Genomic DNA, 19,175 nt, shown 5'->3' with positions numbered 1-19,175 from the left:
AAAGCAATAAAAAAAAAAAATTTGGAAAAAAGGCTCATGTGATACTCCTTCTTTCCTACCCCTAAATCCTGTTTACACACTCAGTAGCCTTTGAACTAGGCTTATCTGGACTAAAGCAATTCCAAAGTCAGTTTTTTATTTTAAAATTAAATGTACATACTGACTCAGTAAACGGTAACAGCACTTCATCACTTTTACCAACAAGGACCTGTACCTTTTCCTTTGTTTTCAAATAGAAGCAATAAGGTTAAAAAGCAGAGAATGGATACCACTTTTATTTGCTACCACTTCTCTTATTTAAAAGACAAAAATACTTTAAGGCCACCATAGACTTGATATAACATCTTTATATCAACACAGCTTACAATGAAAATCATGACCCCTACACATTAAAAATGCAACACTGCTAAGGATTTCAGGATTATGAGCTATTCAAAATACTGGCTTAAAGTTGCAGAAACCACATGCCAGGAAAGCAAATTAGAATTCCAATGTGATGATCTCTTTCTAAACACTGTTGAATGAGTGTGAGGAGAGCGTACATATTGACCCCTTGCCCTTTTAAAACACCACTATGACTTCCTGTTTATCACTTCAAATGTCACAAGTTGAGTACAGAAGGATATTAAATCAGGGCATCTTGCTTTGCCTTCAGAGGCAATAAAAGTTCTCCCTTAAAGAAAACTGAATTAGAAGTTAACTGCTCTTAGAGCACCGGCTAAGCTGGCTATAAAATGGAGAGCCTATTCATTCTTCTGTTTCTGATAATTAACATTAAAACCAACAAACAAAACATACTACCCGGGGCTTCCCTGGTGGCGCAGTGGTTGAGGGCCCGCCTGCCGATGCGGGGGACACGGGTTCGTGTCCTGGTCCGGGAAGATCCCACATGCCATGGAGCCTGCGTGTCTGGAGCCTGTGCTCCGCGGCGGGAGAGGCCACAACAGTGAGAGGCCCGCGTAACGCAAAAAAAAAAACAACAAAAAACATACTACCCTAAGTTGAAAATTTTTATTGAGGATCTTTAAAGTTACCTAAAGGTTTAAAGAAATTCTTTATTACTTGATTTCTATAATGCATTAGAGAAAAATAATCTAAATTAAAAGTGCAGATTTATAAAAGAGAATTACAGGTTATAGTGCTGATCTTGCAGCTATAAAAGACCATAATGTGGGTATGCTCAATGAGTATGGGGAAGCAAACAAGAAAGAGAAACATTATGCCTCTTCCATACTTGGAACAGTGTTTGCAGCTTTTAGGTTCCAGACGTAAAGGAAGAAAATATGAATGTGGAAACAATTTCAGACTTTTGAGATTTAAATATACTTTAACAGAAAGAAATAGGACAGGGAAGGGGAAGAAGGAGAGAAGGCATGCCTAGGATCACATGAGCAAGAACGAAACCCTTTCTAATTCTATCAGCACAGTTCTGCAAAGTATTCTAGACCACAGAAGAACAACAACTTGAAAAATTCATTAATAATTATGATCTAATAAATGAGTTCACACTTTAAAAATAATATTGCTAATTTTGAAAACAAGAACAACAATATCAACATAAACACCTAGTTCATCACTCCATTCTCTTGAAATTGTCTCTTCACTTGGTTTCCTAGATACCATACTCTCTTGGTTCTCTTTGTCTGCCTACACTTTCTCAGTCTCTTTTACTTATTCCATCTCTCTAAGATCTAAATTTACAGCGTCTGTGTCGTGGGTGCTCAGTCCTCTTTTTCAGCTATTTACAATTACTTTTAACTTTCGCTACTTCCATTTCTGGGTATAACAGACTAAGGTACTAACAGATAATATGATTAATCCTTCCTCCAAAAAACAAAATAAAGCAAAACATGAAACCTGGACACACTACAAAAAAACCTACCTGAAGGTAAAGCAGAGTAAATGAAAGAAGACAGGCTCTGATATAGAATCTGAACAAACTAGGAGTAAAGACGGGAAGCTATACAAATAAGACATCATCTTTTCAGAGTGCAACATAAGACTAACTGCAGTCTGCATGGTTCAGGAGCAGTGGCTGAGGAACATATGGAACAGTGAAGCCTGGGTACATTATCCACTTAGAGAGCAGGGGAAACCCAGAAGGGAAAGAACCACACAAGGAATCCCTAAACTTAAATAACTCATTCAAGGAACAGATTCAAAGCATCTCACTAAAAGGCAAAAGATCTGAACTGAGGCTAGAGGTGCTGTCCAAGAAACACTGTTTGAAATTAAAGCCTATTCCAAAAGTTAACTGATAAAGCCACCATTCACTGGAGAAAAATAACCAAACACAGAATCTCTGCTTAATCTTCATAATGTCCAGAGCACAATTCAAAATTACCCAGCATATGGGAATTCCCTGGCAGTCCAGTGGTTAGGATTCCATGTTTCCACTGCAGGCGGCACAGGTTCGATCTCTGGTTGAGTAATAATTAAGATCCCGCATGCTGCGTGGCATGGGCAAAAACAAAAAACAAACAAAATTACCCAGCAGATGAAGAACCAAGAAAAAGAAATATCTTTTCTTCTCCACAAGCACAAATGGCTATTATCACTATCCTCGATGATATAAAAAAAAAAATTCCTCTCAATGGATTAAAATCTTATCAGAGAAATAAAAAATCACAGCAGAGAAACAGAAACAATAAAAAACTGTTAACTGATTCAGCCAAAGAACATCAGTCACTGGGTGAAAAGACCACAGGATATTCATAGTCTCAAAGTTATCATCTCACAGATTACTTAACAAATGCAAACAGAAAAAGGTACCTTTAAAAGGGAGGAATCTGGCAGACAACATCTAAACCAAGTGACTGGAACTCACTATTACCAGTAAAGGGACAAACATGTATGTGATACAATGTATTATTACTATACTGTAACATTACAATTTTTCTATAGGCTTGAAATATTTTCCAAAAAGTTAGAGGGAAATACAAACAAAAGGAAAAAATGCCAAAAGGCATACTATTATAAATCAGAGAGGGGAAGAATTAAAACAGCTGTCTTGGGATCTATTCACGTCCCTTACCAGGAAGAAACTCAGGGAAAAGTAGGTGATGGAGTTTAATCTACTTGTTAATATGCTGATAACTGGTTCTCCTGGTAAATATGCTAATGATTTTTTAGTATATGTGCTGCCGAAGCGAGCACAATGCTAATGATTTTTGTTAGGAGGAAAGTCCTTACCTAATGAATGCTCTCAGTGGGATGTCCTGTTGTTTAAGGATGCTTACAGTAAACTAACCCAGAATATATGAATTTATGAGGGATGGCACATTGGAGAATATCATGTAAGCTACACAACCTTGGGGTACAGAATGCATAAGTTTCAAAATCTAAATGCTCGCTGCTATTAGGTAATACCTAAACTTCCTCATTTAAAGATCTCATCTACTCTGTGCCAGAAAGTACATGTCTGATGCAGAAAGGAAGGACCTATAGAATCATGGAGAGTCCTAAATCTCTCCTATGTTCACCTATGCCTTCTGATTGCATCTATCTTTGAAACTATTAGTAAAGCTGGATTCTAGGTAAGATCTCTAATATATGAGTCTGATTTGATGATATGATTCTTTGGATTGGCTTACAAATAAAAGATGAAACTATCAAAAATAATTACAATCTTAGAATAACAATAGTATTAATACTATTACTTTAGTAGAATAAGTGAATTAAATGTTAATTTGACACAAATAATTAACACAGTATACTTTCAGGACAAATAAGGCATCTTTTACCCTATGGCAAATTTCTTTTTAAGCATTCATAATGGAAAAAACTTAACAAAATCATAGTATGTGAAATTACAGAGAAAAATCTCAATAAATTTTTAAAAAGCATATATAACCTGAAATACCATAAAATTCTAATTAATATATGACTATATATGACAAACATGCAACCAAGGGGTGTGTGCAGTCTAGAACACGTCTAAGTATGTCCTTTAAATCAAGATTTTGCCCACTTTAGAGTTGTGAAGTTCAAATGATATGATATATAGTCGACCCTTGAACAACATGGGTTTGAACTGCATGGGTCCACATACACGAGGATATTTTTCAAGAGTAAATACTATAGTACTACACAATCCAAGGTTGGTTGACTCTGCAGATGCAGAACCACAGATACTGAGGTCCCACACTAAATTATACCCAACTATTACCCAGATTTTCAACTGTACAGAGGGTCAGAGCCCCAAACCCCATGTGTTCAAGGGTCAACTGTAGTTGTCATATTATTTTGATAATGTATTACTTTACTTTATTTTATATAATGCTTCTAAAGATCATAATCTACACCATTTTCCTATCTGTGATCCACTAATGACAACCACTTAGAAACAGGCCATGATGGAGCATGAGACAAGGCAATCCTAACAGCTGATAAAGCTCAAAGGATGCTTTTAATAATAGAGAGTAGAACATGTAAAAATAGAAAAAAAAAAAAAGCAACAAAAGGTGAAAGAGGTTTAAAATAGAGAAGTAAAAGGTAGCAGGCGAGAGCAAGATCTCACATGATATATAAATTATCATTGCATAGGAATATTCAGCATAAGGAAAATTAATGGCCTCAGAGAGGAGAAAGTAAAAAAAACAAAAAAGAGGTAACTGGGTATATTTAGCTGTGAGGAATTAAAGAATCTGAAAACTTGTTACACATCTTTGGGCCTTTTTTTCCTAGAGGGCAAGTTTCACACTTATTATATTATTTAATCCAATCTTTAGGCGAGTAGAGACTAGATATATTTCAGAAGTTCTCATCTTAATGAAGCAGTACAGTGAAATGGCTGACAGTATCAGCTTTATAACTGTTACAGTTAGTTCACCACCTAACAACTATTTGACTTTGAACAAGCTGCTGAACTTCTCTAAGCCTCAGTTTCCTATTCTGTAAGATAGGGATAATAATATCTATTTCATGAGATAGTGAATATAAAACATACAACATAGTGCCTGGCATGTAGTAAATAATAAAAGCTAGTTATATTACCTTTATTGTTGCGAAAAAGATTTCTTGGACATTTTGATTAATTTCACTGTATGCTTTAATTTTACCATCTACTTCTCTAGCTAAATAACTTAGGTATCTGTAAAAGTCAATAAGCTACTTTAACATCCAAAGAAAAGGGAACTGTTTCAAAAGCCAGTGTATATACTAGTATCAAAGTTAAAAGTGTGAATACTATTAGAAAAGGTAGCAAAGATTTCTTTCGTATTTATACATTACAGTCTATAAAACTGGAATCTATCATTTTATGGTATCATAAAGATCAGGCCATTTTTTTCCCCTTGGCCAGAAAAAACAAACTCCCATTTCTAAAAATATATCAGGTTTTCTTCTTAAGGAAGTCTTCTTGCAACAAAATACCCTATTATCATATAAAGCAAGTATAAGACAGTATGTCATGAACAAGACTAAAAATGTAATGGTATATGAGCCAAGGAAAAAATTCATTTGGAAAAATGAGTAAGAAGAGGTTTTTCTCCAAATTTAATTGAGACTGTGAGCTTTCTGTTTTGTGACTATTTCTTTGATACTCCCATGTACACGATAAACACTCCCTTAAGAAATTACAAATGACCTTTCAATTTAAAAAAATGCTTTATGTATTTGCTTCTTTTAGAAAAGTAGACCAATTTTGTAAAAGAACCACAGATGAAGAATGAAATTTGACATGTAAGGAAAACAAACATATAGACTTACTCTTTTTCTGGTTTTTATACTTAGATTTAATCCAGTTTTTAAATACCATTACAAAAGGAGTTGAAGGCAGAGTATCCAAACTAAACCACGCTAGCCACTGACATTAACTCAAGGAATATATACACTATTAATTTTATGAATTCAAGGACTATACCAGGCTAGGAATTTTAGCTTTCTATGAGGCAACAATTCCATAGTGGTCTTTTATAAACACAAGGAAAAACAGAAACAAAAACTATGATCATGACATAGTAATCTTGTAAACCTATGAACTTTAATTATCACTGAGTCTGATTTTCTATTGCTGATGAGGTTTAAGAATTACAGAAAATAAGTTTCACATACAGATAAAACAGGACAACTTTTCTTTCTAATTAAATTAAATTCATTATTGAGAGTTATGGAAGGGAAGTATTGTAAAGATTAATGAATACCTTTTGTTCCCAAACTCCTGATATACTGTACATAGGCTTATTATATATAAGCCATCCTTTCCATGGTAAAATAAAATCAGCAATTATATAGTAGCTGAAAGCCTCTGAATAATTTAGGACTACAAAAATGACTATTCAGAAGAAATTACAGGGAAAAATTTAGGTAAGGAATGTAATTTAGTAAGGAGCTTGGTTAAGAGAAAGTGAAAGACAACAGCATAAACCATAACTTCCTACCTTAGTGTTATCCTCAAAAACAAAAATCTCTAAAGATTTTATTTCTCACAGGAATTTTATGGAAAAAAAAGTCTAAACGATGTGTAATACAAAGTGATACAAATAATAATTAAGAGTCAAATACAGAGTATTTTGAATGAATGACTGGACAACAAGGGTATTAAAACTTATGAGATATCAGATGGATTCCATGAATTTTACAGTCCTGTGAAAATAAAACAAACTTTAAAAACCCCCACAAAAACCATACCTCACACCGAAGAATCATGTCCTACATCGGTTTCTATTCAGATTAACTATGGTAATTTTGTCTTATAGGACACTTTATCATCCTTCAAAAGGAAAAAATTGTGAGAAGCATTGATAATCTAACTCAATTAAAATATTGTTAGATTTCTCTTGCTCTTTTATCTATCTCAAAACTTAGAAGTTCTACCAAAATGTAATAGTCAAACATACATGCAAAATGACCCTGCAATTAAGGTAATTGCTGGTACCAAATGTTGTTTTTCAGTTCTGCAATAAAACAGTCTCCCAGACATTTAATAGTATGTCATTTGGTAAATGAAAGTTTCCACAAAGTAAGAACAGAGAGAAGACCTAAAAAGTATGCTAGTGAAGAGTCTGGCTGAAAGAAAACAAAAATACAGATCATTTTGGTCCAATACTAATTTTATTTCAAGTTACTACAGAGCTGAATAAAATGCTGACACCACCACACAAAAATTTATTGAGTTGGCAATAGGCAGAGCATGATGTCAGCCACCAATATCACCATCCACATTACCAAACAGCATGAACTTAACTTAGACTTGATCTTAACTTAGACTTCATGCCTAAAGTTACAGTAAAAATAAAAATCTTAGGTATGAAGCGTTATTAAACATAGATGAGTTTAGTTTGGCATAGTTTTGACTCAAATTAGTCTAGTACTTTAACAACTTCAGTAAAAAACATAGAATAATGCAAACAAACATATTACAATTTTCTAAACGTGCTACATTCTTCACGAAACAGACCCACACAAGTAAGTCTTGGTCAACTCACAATTATATTCAAATAAGTAACACCAAACACACACAGAATGCAGGCTGACAGGAGACATGGAAACACACATATATACACATCCACACAATTCTTACCTTCATGGCATGAATTTCTTCGAGCAATCGTTGTGCTCGTCTTTGGTTTTTCAACAGTGCAACTTTGGTACCTCTGCAAAAGACACATTACAATATGTAGCCAGAAAAACCATTTATTTTAGACTCGTATCATAATGAAAAGTCTCTCCATTTCTTTTAGAAGAGCTTAATAAATCTCTAAGTAACATTCTGTTATCCTGCACTGCCCTCTCCCCCATCCAACACATATCCCAATTCCATCAACAAACCCAAGCTTTTGGCAAAAATAAGCACTGTCCAGGTATTATATTAATGACTATTACCACTGATAGACAGTTTGCCTTCTAATTCCTTAATGGGAAAGCCAAATAATACTTTCTAATCAATCGATTAATAGCACATTGTATTTCATGTAAGTTTTATAAGCTACAGTTAAATTTCATAAGCTAAAAGGTTGGATATAATTTTATTAAATGACAACTGTTCTCTGGAATTAAATAAATACATAAAGATGTTAAATACACGATTATATCAGAGAGGAGGGCTATCTTATGAAACATTTACAAAAGAAAACCAAGAAATTAATCAGAAACAAAACACACTTGAAGACTTTGTAAGTATTCATGCTTAAAGCATAAGAACTATAAATAACATACTTTTTCTCTAATACTAGTGATACCAAAAATACAAAACATTATTTTTTCAAAAAAATTAAATGGAACACAATGTTCTGATAAACACTTCCAAAAGGTACTAAATATTTCAAATTAATTATCAATTCAAGGAATAAGGTGATATGAAATCTTTATAACTGATTCAAGGTATCACTTGATTTGTTAAACTATATCAACATCTTAAAAAAATAACTTCTAATAACATAAAATACATAAATAAGCCCAAAGGATTTTCACTTTGAAAAAGCCACAAGAAGAGTTTTGAGAAAACAGAATTTATCATATATCTTAATTGAATATGGTCCAAACTATGTAAGGACATGCTGACAGAGCACATTTTATCTCACTCAGATCCTATCTACATATAAAACAAAGTGCTGTATGAGTAAGACATTTAATTACTCCTCTAGGTCCTACCCTCAAATTTTGTAAATACTGAATAAAGACAACTTTTGACATTTTATTAGTCATAGCACCATGACTTTAAATGACTAACTTTTTTGACTTCAGTCTGCCAACACTCCTGACAAGTTTTCGGATAACCAAAACTCGGATTCTCTTCACTTCTTTTCTCATCTTCACAACCTTCAAGGAATAAAGTCAAAATTATAGAGGTTCTTAATTCAAGAAGAAACATACCTTATTTTGAGTATTAATATTATAGAATAAGTCTACCACTTTAATCAAAGCTTTATTTAACTATATTCATAGTTTGATGAAATCAAACTTCTTCCATAAACAGTGAAGGAATAAGAAATCAACATTCTAAATATGCGTCTGAGGACTTAGGAGAAACAACTTATTAAAAAAAAAAAAATCACAGCATTCCCAGTGGCTAGTATTTTAAATTACACTTATATCTTGTTGGGCTTGGAACACAATAAATCGTGAGCTCCTTGACATCAGAGACCACCACATTTAACTTTGAATCCCTGTGGTTTAAAACAAAGCTTCACCCATAATCGTAGGAATTTAATTTACTGAATGGGCATTTGTATTAACAAAAGCAAATGCATGGAAGTGATTTTATTTTACTTGTTTTTAGCACACCCCTTTTATTTATATTCAGTAATAAATTATTTCAAGCATAACTCAAAAAACACAAGGGCGGGCACACACACACACACACACACACACACACACACACACACACACTTTAAATCGCCCCATTACAGAACAATGCTGAGGTCTAAGAACAAAAAAATAGAATTATTGGCCAAGAGATAGAAATATTCCAATGATAAAGAACTACATGTTATAATAGTACTTAGTGCAATGGGATGCTATTGAGTTTATGTTTTATCTATCATTGTTAAGAGGCATACATCTTATAATTCCTCCTGTAATGTCCTTCACCCCTCCTCCACTTCAGGAACTACATGAAATTCAGTTCAGAGATAATCGCTCCGGTGAAACCTTCAATGACTTCTTCAGTTAGATAACCATTCCATCCTTGAAGTTCCCACTATACCTGTAGGTAGCACCTACCACTGTACTGTCACTAATTGCTCATGAGGCTGTCTTTTTCTATTGCCTATAATCTCCTGAAGGGCAGGGCCTTACAATATTTACATGTTTTCTGTGCCTTGCAAGAGTGCTTGGCACACATAATCCTCAAATTCTTCTTGCCAAAATAACAGTATCAACATCATTCTGTTTTTACAAGGCTCTTGCATTTAGCTGTTACCTCTTACCCTTCATTAATATCTTTCACCCCCTTATCATTGACAATATTGGCAACCAACTTACAATTTCTCTCCACCCTAAGTTTTGCCATTATTCTGGGTGATGTAGGTGTCTACTTGAATAACCCACCCCAATATTATATCCTCACTTCTTGACTTCCTCCTTTCTAATGACCTAATCTATTCTATCATAGCCACCCACTTCCATGGTCACACTGTTGTTCTAGTCATTGCTTATAACTATTCCATTTCTAAAACCATCAATTCAAATACTCTGCACTGAGATCACAACTTCTTTCAGCTTGCTTTTTCAACCCCACCCACCATAATGGTCTTCGACTTTACTGGAACCACTAGTTCACTGACCCCTATACATTCTCTCAAATGATTAGTCCTTTTCTTTTTAACTTTCCTTCTCTTATCCAGTTTAGGTACATAATCAACACTTGCCAATACCTTAAACTCATCCCTCTGGTTAGCAATCCCTCTAGTGAATCCTGGATAAAAACAACATTCTGAGTTCTTTTATCACAGTACCCCAAGAGCCAGGAAATATTTGAGGCATTCTATTTACTAGATATTCATCATAACTAACCTTAAATGGGTCCTTACACTTCCTAGCAATCCTATTATACATATACATTTTGGTCAATTCACTTTATAATGACTATTTTAAATCTGCGTCTGCTTTCCTAAAACATCTAATCTTTCTCTTCTCTCTTTTTCAATTTCATGGAGAAAATAAACATCAGATGGGAAACATCGCCTTTCTACTACCATGAATGTAAATTTACTTGCATCACCCATCCTCCTCTATTAATAAAGTTACAATATAAGAAATATCCCTGAACTTTCTGAGGTTAATCTTTTAACTGTATTTTGGATCCCATCCTCTTCTGCCTTCCTATAACCCTTACTACAAACTATCCATTTACTCTAGCATTGTCAATCTCTTACATGGATGTTTTCCACTAATCTTTAATCATGTTTGAGTCATTTTCATTAAAGAAAAGACAAACAAAACATCTCAGTACAAAGTTCACTAGGAGCACCCTCTCTCTTCAACTGCCCCAGAGTCAAGCTTTTAGAGATGTTCAAACTCACCATCTGCTTATCTGCATGCCACATAATTCCAGTTTAATTTCCATTCCCATCAGTCTACTAAAAGCTGTCACAATGATTTCTAGAAGTCACCAATGATGTCTAAAAGTCCCTGAATCAAACAAGAATTTTTCAGACTTCATTTTGCTTGAAATCTCAGCAGCATTTGAGACTGTTGAACACTTTCTGCTTCTTGAAATACTCTCCCTTTGGTTTCCGTAACAGAATACTATCCTGGTTTTGCTGCTTTCTCTCTAGCTACTTCACTTTGGTCTTCTGTGAAGGCACATCCACCTCTAATCAGTCTTGAACTGATTAGGCCAGCTCTTCTTTTCAAGATATACTTTTTAGCCCTAAGTGATCTTATGTGTGTATACAGTTTTAATTTGCCACCTAAACAAAGATGACTCGAAAATTCCTACCTTCACATGAGATCTCCACTTTAGCTCCAGACCTAAATGTGTAACTGCCTACCTGACATTTCAAGTATGCTTAAAATCACCTCCAACTCACACCTGAACCCATGTTCTTCACTCCCAACTGGATCCCTTTTTTGGTGTTTCATATTTAAGGGAATAGAACAATCCTTTCAGTTATAAACCTAGGCTCATTATAGGTAGCTTTCTTTTCTAAATCCCTCACAATGAATCTATTATCAAGTCCTGATAATTTTATCTCCTAATTACCTCTCAAATTGTACCATTTTTCTTCTATCTTGACTTCTTGGCTCCCTTGGCTGAGTTACTGGCAACTGTTTTCTCAATATCCATTCCTGCCCTTCTCCAATCAGTTACCCACAACTCAATCAGAATACATTTTTTAACACTTAGATCTGATGTAACACCTTTACTTAACTCTCTTCACTGGTTTCCAATTGCACTTAGAATGGCCACATGGGCCATCTTTTACTCCATCCTCACCATGCTTACAACTACCACCAAATCTTTACACCTGCTGTTTTCTCTGATAGGACTGCTTTCTCTCCATGTTAGCTTAACATCTTATCTTTCTGATTTTGGCCCAACTGTCATTTCTCAGTAAAGTGTCTCTTGGCCTCCCTCAGGGGTCAAAAAGTGCTTCTAGAATTATCATGACACTTATTTTAAGTTTAATATTTTACTTTTAATCTGATTATGCTTAATGTGTCTTTCTCCCACTAGGTTATAAATTCCACGAAGGTCAAATATCTGGTTTTATTCAACATTGCATCTTAACACCCAGCATAGTAGGTGGCATACAATAAGTGTGTTCAATAAATATTTGTTAAGTAAATGACCAGAAAAGGAGCAATACTCACTTGTTCATTCACTGTTTCAAAAGAGTAATATAATAACAGAATGTAGAGCAATCAGATTTCCACTAGATATGTTAACCTCTTTGAAATTTGTTTCAAAGTTAGATCTATTTAGAAAAAAAATCATACTTGCATAAACAAAAGCCATTTAGACAAGGTTTAAGTGGAAAAAGAAACTGCTACGTTTCATAAGCAGCATAATAGGGGGTTATGATACATTTTTTGAAAGTTAAGTCATTCATAAAATAGAAAGTAATAAATTATGCATTAAAATACAGTAACAAATATTTCTAATTGCTCTACCCTGTAAGTGCATGAGATGATTATATACTATTTGCTAACTGCTCTTAACCAAACTTAATTAATAAATTGCAGTGGACAGAACTGGTCCTCAGTTACATTTCAATCTTGGGAAAGCTAGACTCCAATTTTAAAATTCCAATTTAAGAAGTACTATGTTTGTCATTACTGCGTAAGGGAATTCTGAAAAGCAAAGGGAATGCTTCATGTACTTAGTTTCATGCCAATGCCAAAAAATGCTTTTCTAGCTTATTAACTTTTCCAGCATTTGTTAAGTTTAATATACAAAAAAAATAAGTATATTCACTTCTTGTAAAAATGGAACTATTACTTTTTACTTTTATTTTCCTCACACTGCCTGCCCCAAACACCTAGCTTTCTCCAAGCATTTAAATTTATTTTTGTAAAACTGACAAACAGCTATCAGTAGCCTTTTAGTTAGGATTTAAAAGGTTGCCAATTCATTTGTTACCCAGGAATTATGAAGCTGGTTGACAGATATCCCAGATGTCAACAAATAGGCCTAAAACACTCAGTATTGTCAGAAGGCCAATGTACTGCTTAAGGGCAACATGCTTTGGTGAATTCTTCAACCAAAAGCAAATAGAACTGTCATTGTTAGAAATGTGAAGAGTATAATATTGTTCAGGAGGAAAAGAAGGAAAGATAAATAAAGTAAGCAAAGACAAAACAGGCAGAACAATGAAATGTGCTGAAAGAGAAGAGACAAAATGAAAAAGAAGTGGAAGGGAAGAGTTTGACGTCAAAATGAAAAAGAAGTGGAAGGGAAGAGTTTGAAGTCAAAAATTGAAGGACAAAACTCTGTAGGTCATCATTACCAAGACTGATAAGCCCAAGCTGAGTGCTTCCAAGCTGCAAAAGAATGCATTTAATAATCTATAAGAGCACAAGAAAAAGAGGTAAGACACACACATCCACAACCACACAAAATTCACGCACTGAAAATGAGGTGTTGCCTAGAACCTAGGCATAGAGATGCCCTCAGTTAACCTGGTGAAATCTGAACACAGTAATGCAACCTGGATCAACTCTTAGGTAGACAGTACAAAAATACAATCATAAATAAATAAAAAGCTAATATACCTGACTGGGAAAAGACCATGTGAACATATGGGCAAGAGTCAACTTAAACACAGGAAAGGGAACCACAAACAGCAAAAGCTGGCAGAGTCTGAATCAAGAAGATTCCAAAGAAAGATTCTACAGCTCAAAGACCTGGGAACTCCAATTTGTATTGGAATAACCCAATTATGGGGACAGATGTATCACAGCTCAACACTGAATCATGTACCTGAAACCCTTTTTGTGGTTCTGGATTTCAAGTAGCTCATGTGGATCAGTAGACAGGAAAAGAATGTGTCTTACAATGTGAGTGTCAGTATCCACATTAGATAAATTTCTCAATAAACTAGCTTTGTTATTTATATGGTCTCATAAGTTTATGGTTGATATGAATTTGCTTTTGAGAGAATACTTTTTTGAGAATACTTTTGGGGTGACAACAATAGCAAGTTTCTGATCTACAAAGCTGAGAGCAAACTTTGGTTCACAGACAAAAATAAACGTAAATGTTACCTTGAAACGACTCGTCGTTGGCTATCTGCTAGCCAGTCAATTAGCCAACCTCTTTTGGTACTGTACTAACTTTGCTACACATATGACTTAACTTATAACAAAAACCCATGGTTATTAGAAAACAATTATTCTAAGAGCTAGTTGCTCTAGAGAAGCCTGCAGTGCTAAGAAAAGTCTGAGTATATATTTGTTTCTTAGAATATATTAAAACTTCTGCTTATTCATTACCCAACTGTCAGGGTGGCAAATACAAAAAAATATGACAACACATTCTGTTTGTGAGACTGTGAGGAAACAGGCACTCTCATACATTGCTGGTAGGAATGCAAATTGGTATACTGCTTCTGGAGGAAACTCTGGCAACACCTAACAAAAATCCTACTTCTAGAAGGAATCTAGAAGACATACCTAGAATCTAGAAGACAATCTAGAAGACATACCTCCAGCTACAGCAAAAGGCTATGCACAAGATTATTCAATGAAGCATTTTTACAAAATGTTGCATAAGAGATAAAATATTGTATATAAATAAAGCATAAGCAATGTACCATTTTAGATCAAGGCAGGAAATCTGTATGTATTATGGATAAACCCTGAAAATATTATTTGGTGAAAAAAGTAATTTTTAGAATGATACATATGATACTGCATTTATACAGTATGATACCACACATGCAAAGTGTAAAAATATACAACACAACACTATACACTGGGTATGAATATGGGTATATGTTATGAAAATTATTAAAAATACATATGAGAAAACACACTGAATGAGTAATACTTCTAAGGTGGAAAAGAAGATGGGTGGAATTAAGCATTACAATATGGCAAAATACTGACACTTGCTAAATATAGAAAATAGATTATGAGGACATTTGTTATATCATTTTCCATATGTTTGAACCATTTCATAGTTAACAATATTAATTACAGCTTTATACAGAGGACCTCTAATTTGGCCATTTGGATGATAATTTACTACTGAATTATACTTTTTATTTCTAATGAGCAACAATTTTAAAATTCTAGAGTGCTTGGTGATTATCTACAACATGAGCATATGCTGCCACCTAGCAAAACTTCCCAGAATTGTTTAACAACCAAACAAAATGGTTCTCTTCTTAAGGATGGACCCTAGTTTACTACTTCAGTAAAGAATTATTAAAAAGTATCACATATTTAATTATGAAACTGGAGCTTTTCAACTTCAGAAGCACATACAAACACAATTCTTGACATTCTTATCTTTTACAAATAAGTAAAGGCAAATCATTTTGTTCTCTGGCATTTTAGTTTCTACCTTTACTATCTTGCAGGACATGGAAAGCAATTTTCTAATGAGCTTCTTAATAATTTGCTATCAAGAATAAAATAATGTCAGTTTCATACAGAAGGCTTTGGCCCTACTGTGGAATTAGAGTACCAGATCAGAATGTTTCACCTCCTAATTCTGATTTTATATCACTGCTGCCTAAAGAAACAAATGACTGGAGGAAACCCAGCTCTAGTTTTGCAAATGCTTCACTCACTAAATGCCTACTGTTGTTTTCAATTGTACATCCCTTCTCTGGTTCTAATGGAAAGGGAGAAAAAAGTCTTCATTTAGCAGATTTCTCCTCCTCATCTGAACATTAGGTGATTCAAGTTGAGTTAGCCATACTTTTATCTGCCCAGCAAGCATATGGTACTTATTATACACAAGGTACTATGTTAAAGATTAGGGAAGCTGCTATAATAAATCAATTAAATATTCTCTCTTCAAAGTCCACATGAGTGCTTGTGAAGATAAAATATGCAATAAATAATCATAAGATAAAGTAAAAAGTAATACTTTATTTTTAAAAAAAGTAAAGGTAGAATTTTACATTATTTCAGAGGAATACATGTATTTTAAGAAACTAGAGCCAGGAAGTGTGTTATAAATGTCAGCCTTTAGCCCTGGAAAATTATTGAAAAAAATAGAACTAGAGCTGAAGACACTGAAAGTTAGCATAATATAATAGTTGTGTCTGCAAGGTGGCTTTTATTTTCACAAAAGACATTTTGGGAAATTAAATATACTGTAAACTAGCTGGCCACATAACTTTTTAAAAGAAAAGACTATAATTAAAAATTATGGAAAAAGGATTCCAATCAAATTAATCACAGATATGAGTACCAATATTCCAAAGATAATACCAGAGATTTACAAATTTTTGCAAATGTGATAAAACCTATGAAATATTTCCTCCTCCCCCAGAGACAGGCTAAATACAACAAATTACACATAATTTCAGGCCGTTATATGATCCCTGAAATTCATTCCTGAATCTCAGTTAAGGAGACCTACTTTAAGTTATTAAGGATCATAAAAATGATGCCTCAAGTTACTCATTTAACAGACAGGCACTGAGAATATGATGGTGAGCAAAAATTTAGTAAGGTTGAGGGCATAGGAAATCTCTCTCTCACATTCACATGCCCCACACATTAAGCAATTCTTACACATGCTAAAAAGTAAATAGTGCTACAAAAGCTTACAAAAGGAGTAAATGAAAGTCAAGAGGCATTTCCCTGAGAAAGTGACTAAGTAGAAGTATAAAATGTACTGAGAGGAAAAGGAGCTGTGGGTAAAAGGAAAAGCAACTGCAAAAGATCTGGAGGAGGCTATGCTAGATAGTGGAGGAAAGCCAAGGTGGCTGATGTACACAGCCTCAGGGCGGGAGGGTAGTGGTATAACAGTGGAGACTGGCTTTGTGTAGACTGGTCTTGACCAAAAGCAACAGGAAGCCACCAAATCAGTTCTAAGCAAGGAAACACATGATTAGATTTGTTTTGAAGACAGCACTCCAGCTATACTAGAGAGATGAGATGAGAAAACAAGTCAAAGTAGCTGGGAGGCTAGGATAGTAGTTCTGCTGGGAGATATAACTTGGACTAAGATAGGGGTGATGATGGAAAAGTAATGGAAAGATAGGAAAGATAACGGTGAATCTAAACTCTTTTTCATATATATTTCTTCCATGAAGAAGCTTTAACTCATTTCTTTTACCAATTTTCTATGAGATCACTTTTCTTAACTTCCATGAGCTATTTTATAGTAATGACATTAGCCATTTATCTGTCATATTTGCTGTATTTTTTTTCTAATTGGTTGTCCCGTTTCCCCCCTCTGTTTTTCAATTTTTATGTAAAAAATATTTTTCCCTTAGTAGTGTTTCTCCCATTAATCTTAAATTAAAACACTTTTCTTCCATCTCCACTTTCTTCTGTCCTTTTTTTCCTACCTTCATATTAGAACATGTAAGGTTTACTTCAGTGTGGGATGTATAAACTTCCTAATTGGATAAGTTCATTCAATCATCCAGCAAACAGTTACAGACCACATATGCTGCAGGTGACAGACATACACACCAAAAGAGAGAAACAGGTAAACAAGTGTTTTCAGAGTAGAAAGCATCCTGGTTGAATAAAGAATAGACACCTAGCCCAGACTGAGGTGAATTAGTGAAGACTTCCTAAAGGTCAAATTTTAACTGTTTTGAAGAGACCTGGAAACTAAGTGGAAAAAGAAAGAGCCTTAAGTGAAGAGTCGGGTAAATGACTGTCACCACTCCTTTCACAGTAATTTTGAAATTAAACAGGAAGTTCACTAGTATTTTCAGTGAATTTCCAAGGACATCACTCCGATTAGGATCTTATATACCTCCTAGGGAATCTAATGGAAAAAAAGACCACCAAATGCTTTCTGTAACTAGCACGAGCTTAACATATGTTTATCAATATAAACACCTTCAAGAGTTCTCCTCTTCAATATACCCTGTTCTCCACTGTCAAGTGAAATCCAGACTTACTAACCTGGTAGTAAGGCAATAATACATTTCAGCTTTATTTCCAACTTTATCCCACAAGTTCTCATCAGTAGAGAGTTATCTATTCCTATACAATCCAAGGGGTTTCCCACTCCCATTCTCTCCTCGCTTATACTGGTCCCTCTGGTTAGAACACCTTCTTTCTCCATCATTGAATTCCTGAATGCAATCCTGCGTAGGACCCTTAAAGACGAAGAACAAGTATCACTCATTTCATCTTGCTCTCTTTGGAAACTTTTCTGCACTACGTAACTTTTTTCTGTGAGCATTATCCTGTATCATTGATGGATGTTGCTTACCCTTTCGTACCTGAGGAAAGGTTGCTTACAGAACTGTGTAATATGAACAGTGGCTTGCTCACAGCAGACTCATATATCCACTGAGTAAAAATGGCGAATAATTTCCTTTGCTGTAGCTGTGAGGTCCTCATTTGATCCCCGCTTTTCCAGCTTACTTTAAGTCTTTAATGACTATGACTTCCTTGAACAGAAGCAGAAACTAGAAAGGAGATAATGACATAAATGGTAACCTGGTGACACATAATGGTGGAGGTGATGAGGGAAAACGTCTGATGAGACTGGATTTAAGAGAGAAGGAGAGATGAAAACTTGTGGGCAGCAAGTATTTAAGTTTTGCTGTAAATGGAAGCAGAGAAATAAGACAGTACCTGAAAGAAGAAATTGAGCGAGCGTACATCCTTATAAATGATGTTCATCTCATTCAAGATGAACAATTTCTTAGAAAAAGCTACAGCTCTCAATCTCTCCCTTTCATTTTCTGCAGTCAACAAAAGGCAGGAAATATATACTGAGAGTTTACTGTCAGGCACTGTGCAAACACTACATACTCCAGTTAATTTAATTCTCACTCCAGCTTTGTTGGGGAAGGTACTATCATGAGCTTCGTTTTACAGATGGACACTGAATAAAGAGATGAAATGATCTTCCCAAAGTACCACAAATAAAAACTCACGAGGACTGAGGGCCAGAGACGCTTCACCTAGAAACCAGGGGGTGGGAGGGTGGGGGTAGGGAGTTAACGGTTGTCAGTCTCTGAGTTCCGGAAAACTCGCCTGACTCCCGCCTCGCCCAGGCCCTTCAAACAGACGCAGCAGAGGGCTTCCCTGGTGGCGCAGTGGTTGCGCGTCCGCCTGCCGTTGCAGGGAGACCG

The 19,175-nt window shown here is 34.8% G+C and overlaps 1 protein-coding gene across 3 annotated transcripts in view; it reads right to left on the bottom strand.

The window, feature by feature from the left end:
* Window positions 1–19,175, bottom strand: part of SRFBP1 (serum response factor binding protein 1) — a 60,483-nt gene that overhangs the window by 40,820 nt on the left and 488 nt on the right. Inside the window, exons 2-4 of one of the 3 annotated variants that reach the window (XM_028493160.2) lie at window positions 18,305–18,503; window positions 8,672–8,760; window positions 7,523–7,595 (exon numbers count right to left, since the gene is read on the bottom strand). In XM_028493160.2, the coding sequence (XP_028348961.1) occupies window positions 7,523–7,595; window positions 8,672–8,751 (153 nt within the window). In that variant the 5' untranslated portion in view covers window positions 8,752–8,760; window positions 18,305–18,503. The remainder of the gene's footprint in view (window positions 1–7,522; window positions 7,596–8,671; window positions 8,761–18,304; window positions 18,504–19,175) is intronic. The other 2 variants (XM_028493159.2, XM_007116225.3) reach the window with 2 other exon arrangements.

The sequence above is a fragment of the Physeter macrocephalus genome, chromosome 8, assembly GCF_002837175.3.
Source record: "Physeter macrocephalus isolate SW-GA chromosome 8, ASM283717v5, whole genome shotgun sequence".
Classification (NCBI taxonomy): domain Eukaryota; kingdom Metazoa; phylum Chordata; class Mammalia; order Artiodactyla; family Physeteridae; genus Physeter; species Physeter macrocephalus.
The sequence above is the reverse complement of the archived record's forward strand: the minus strand, read 5'-3'. Positions and strand labels throughout refer to the sequence as shown.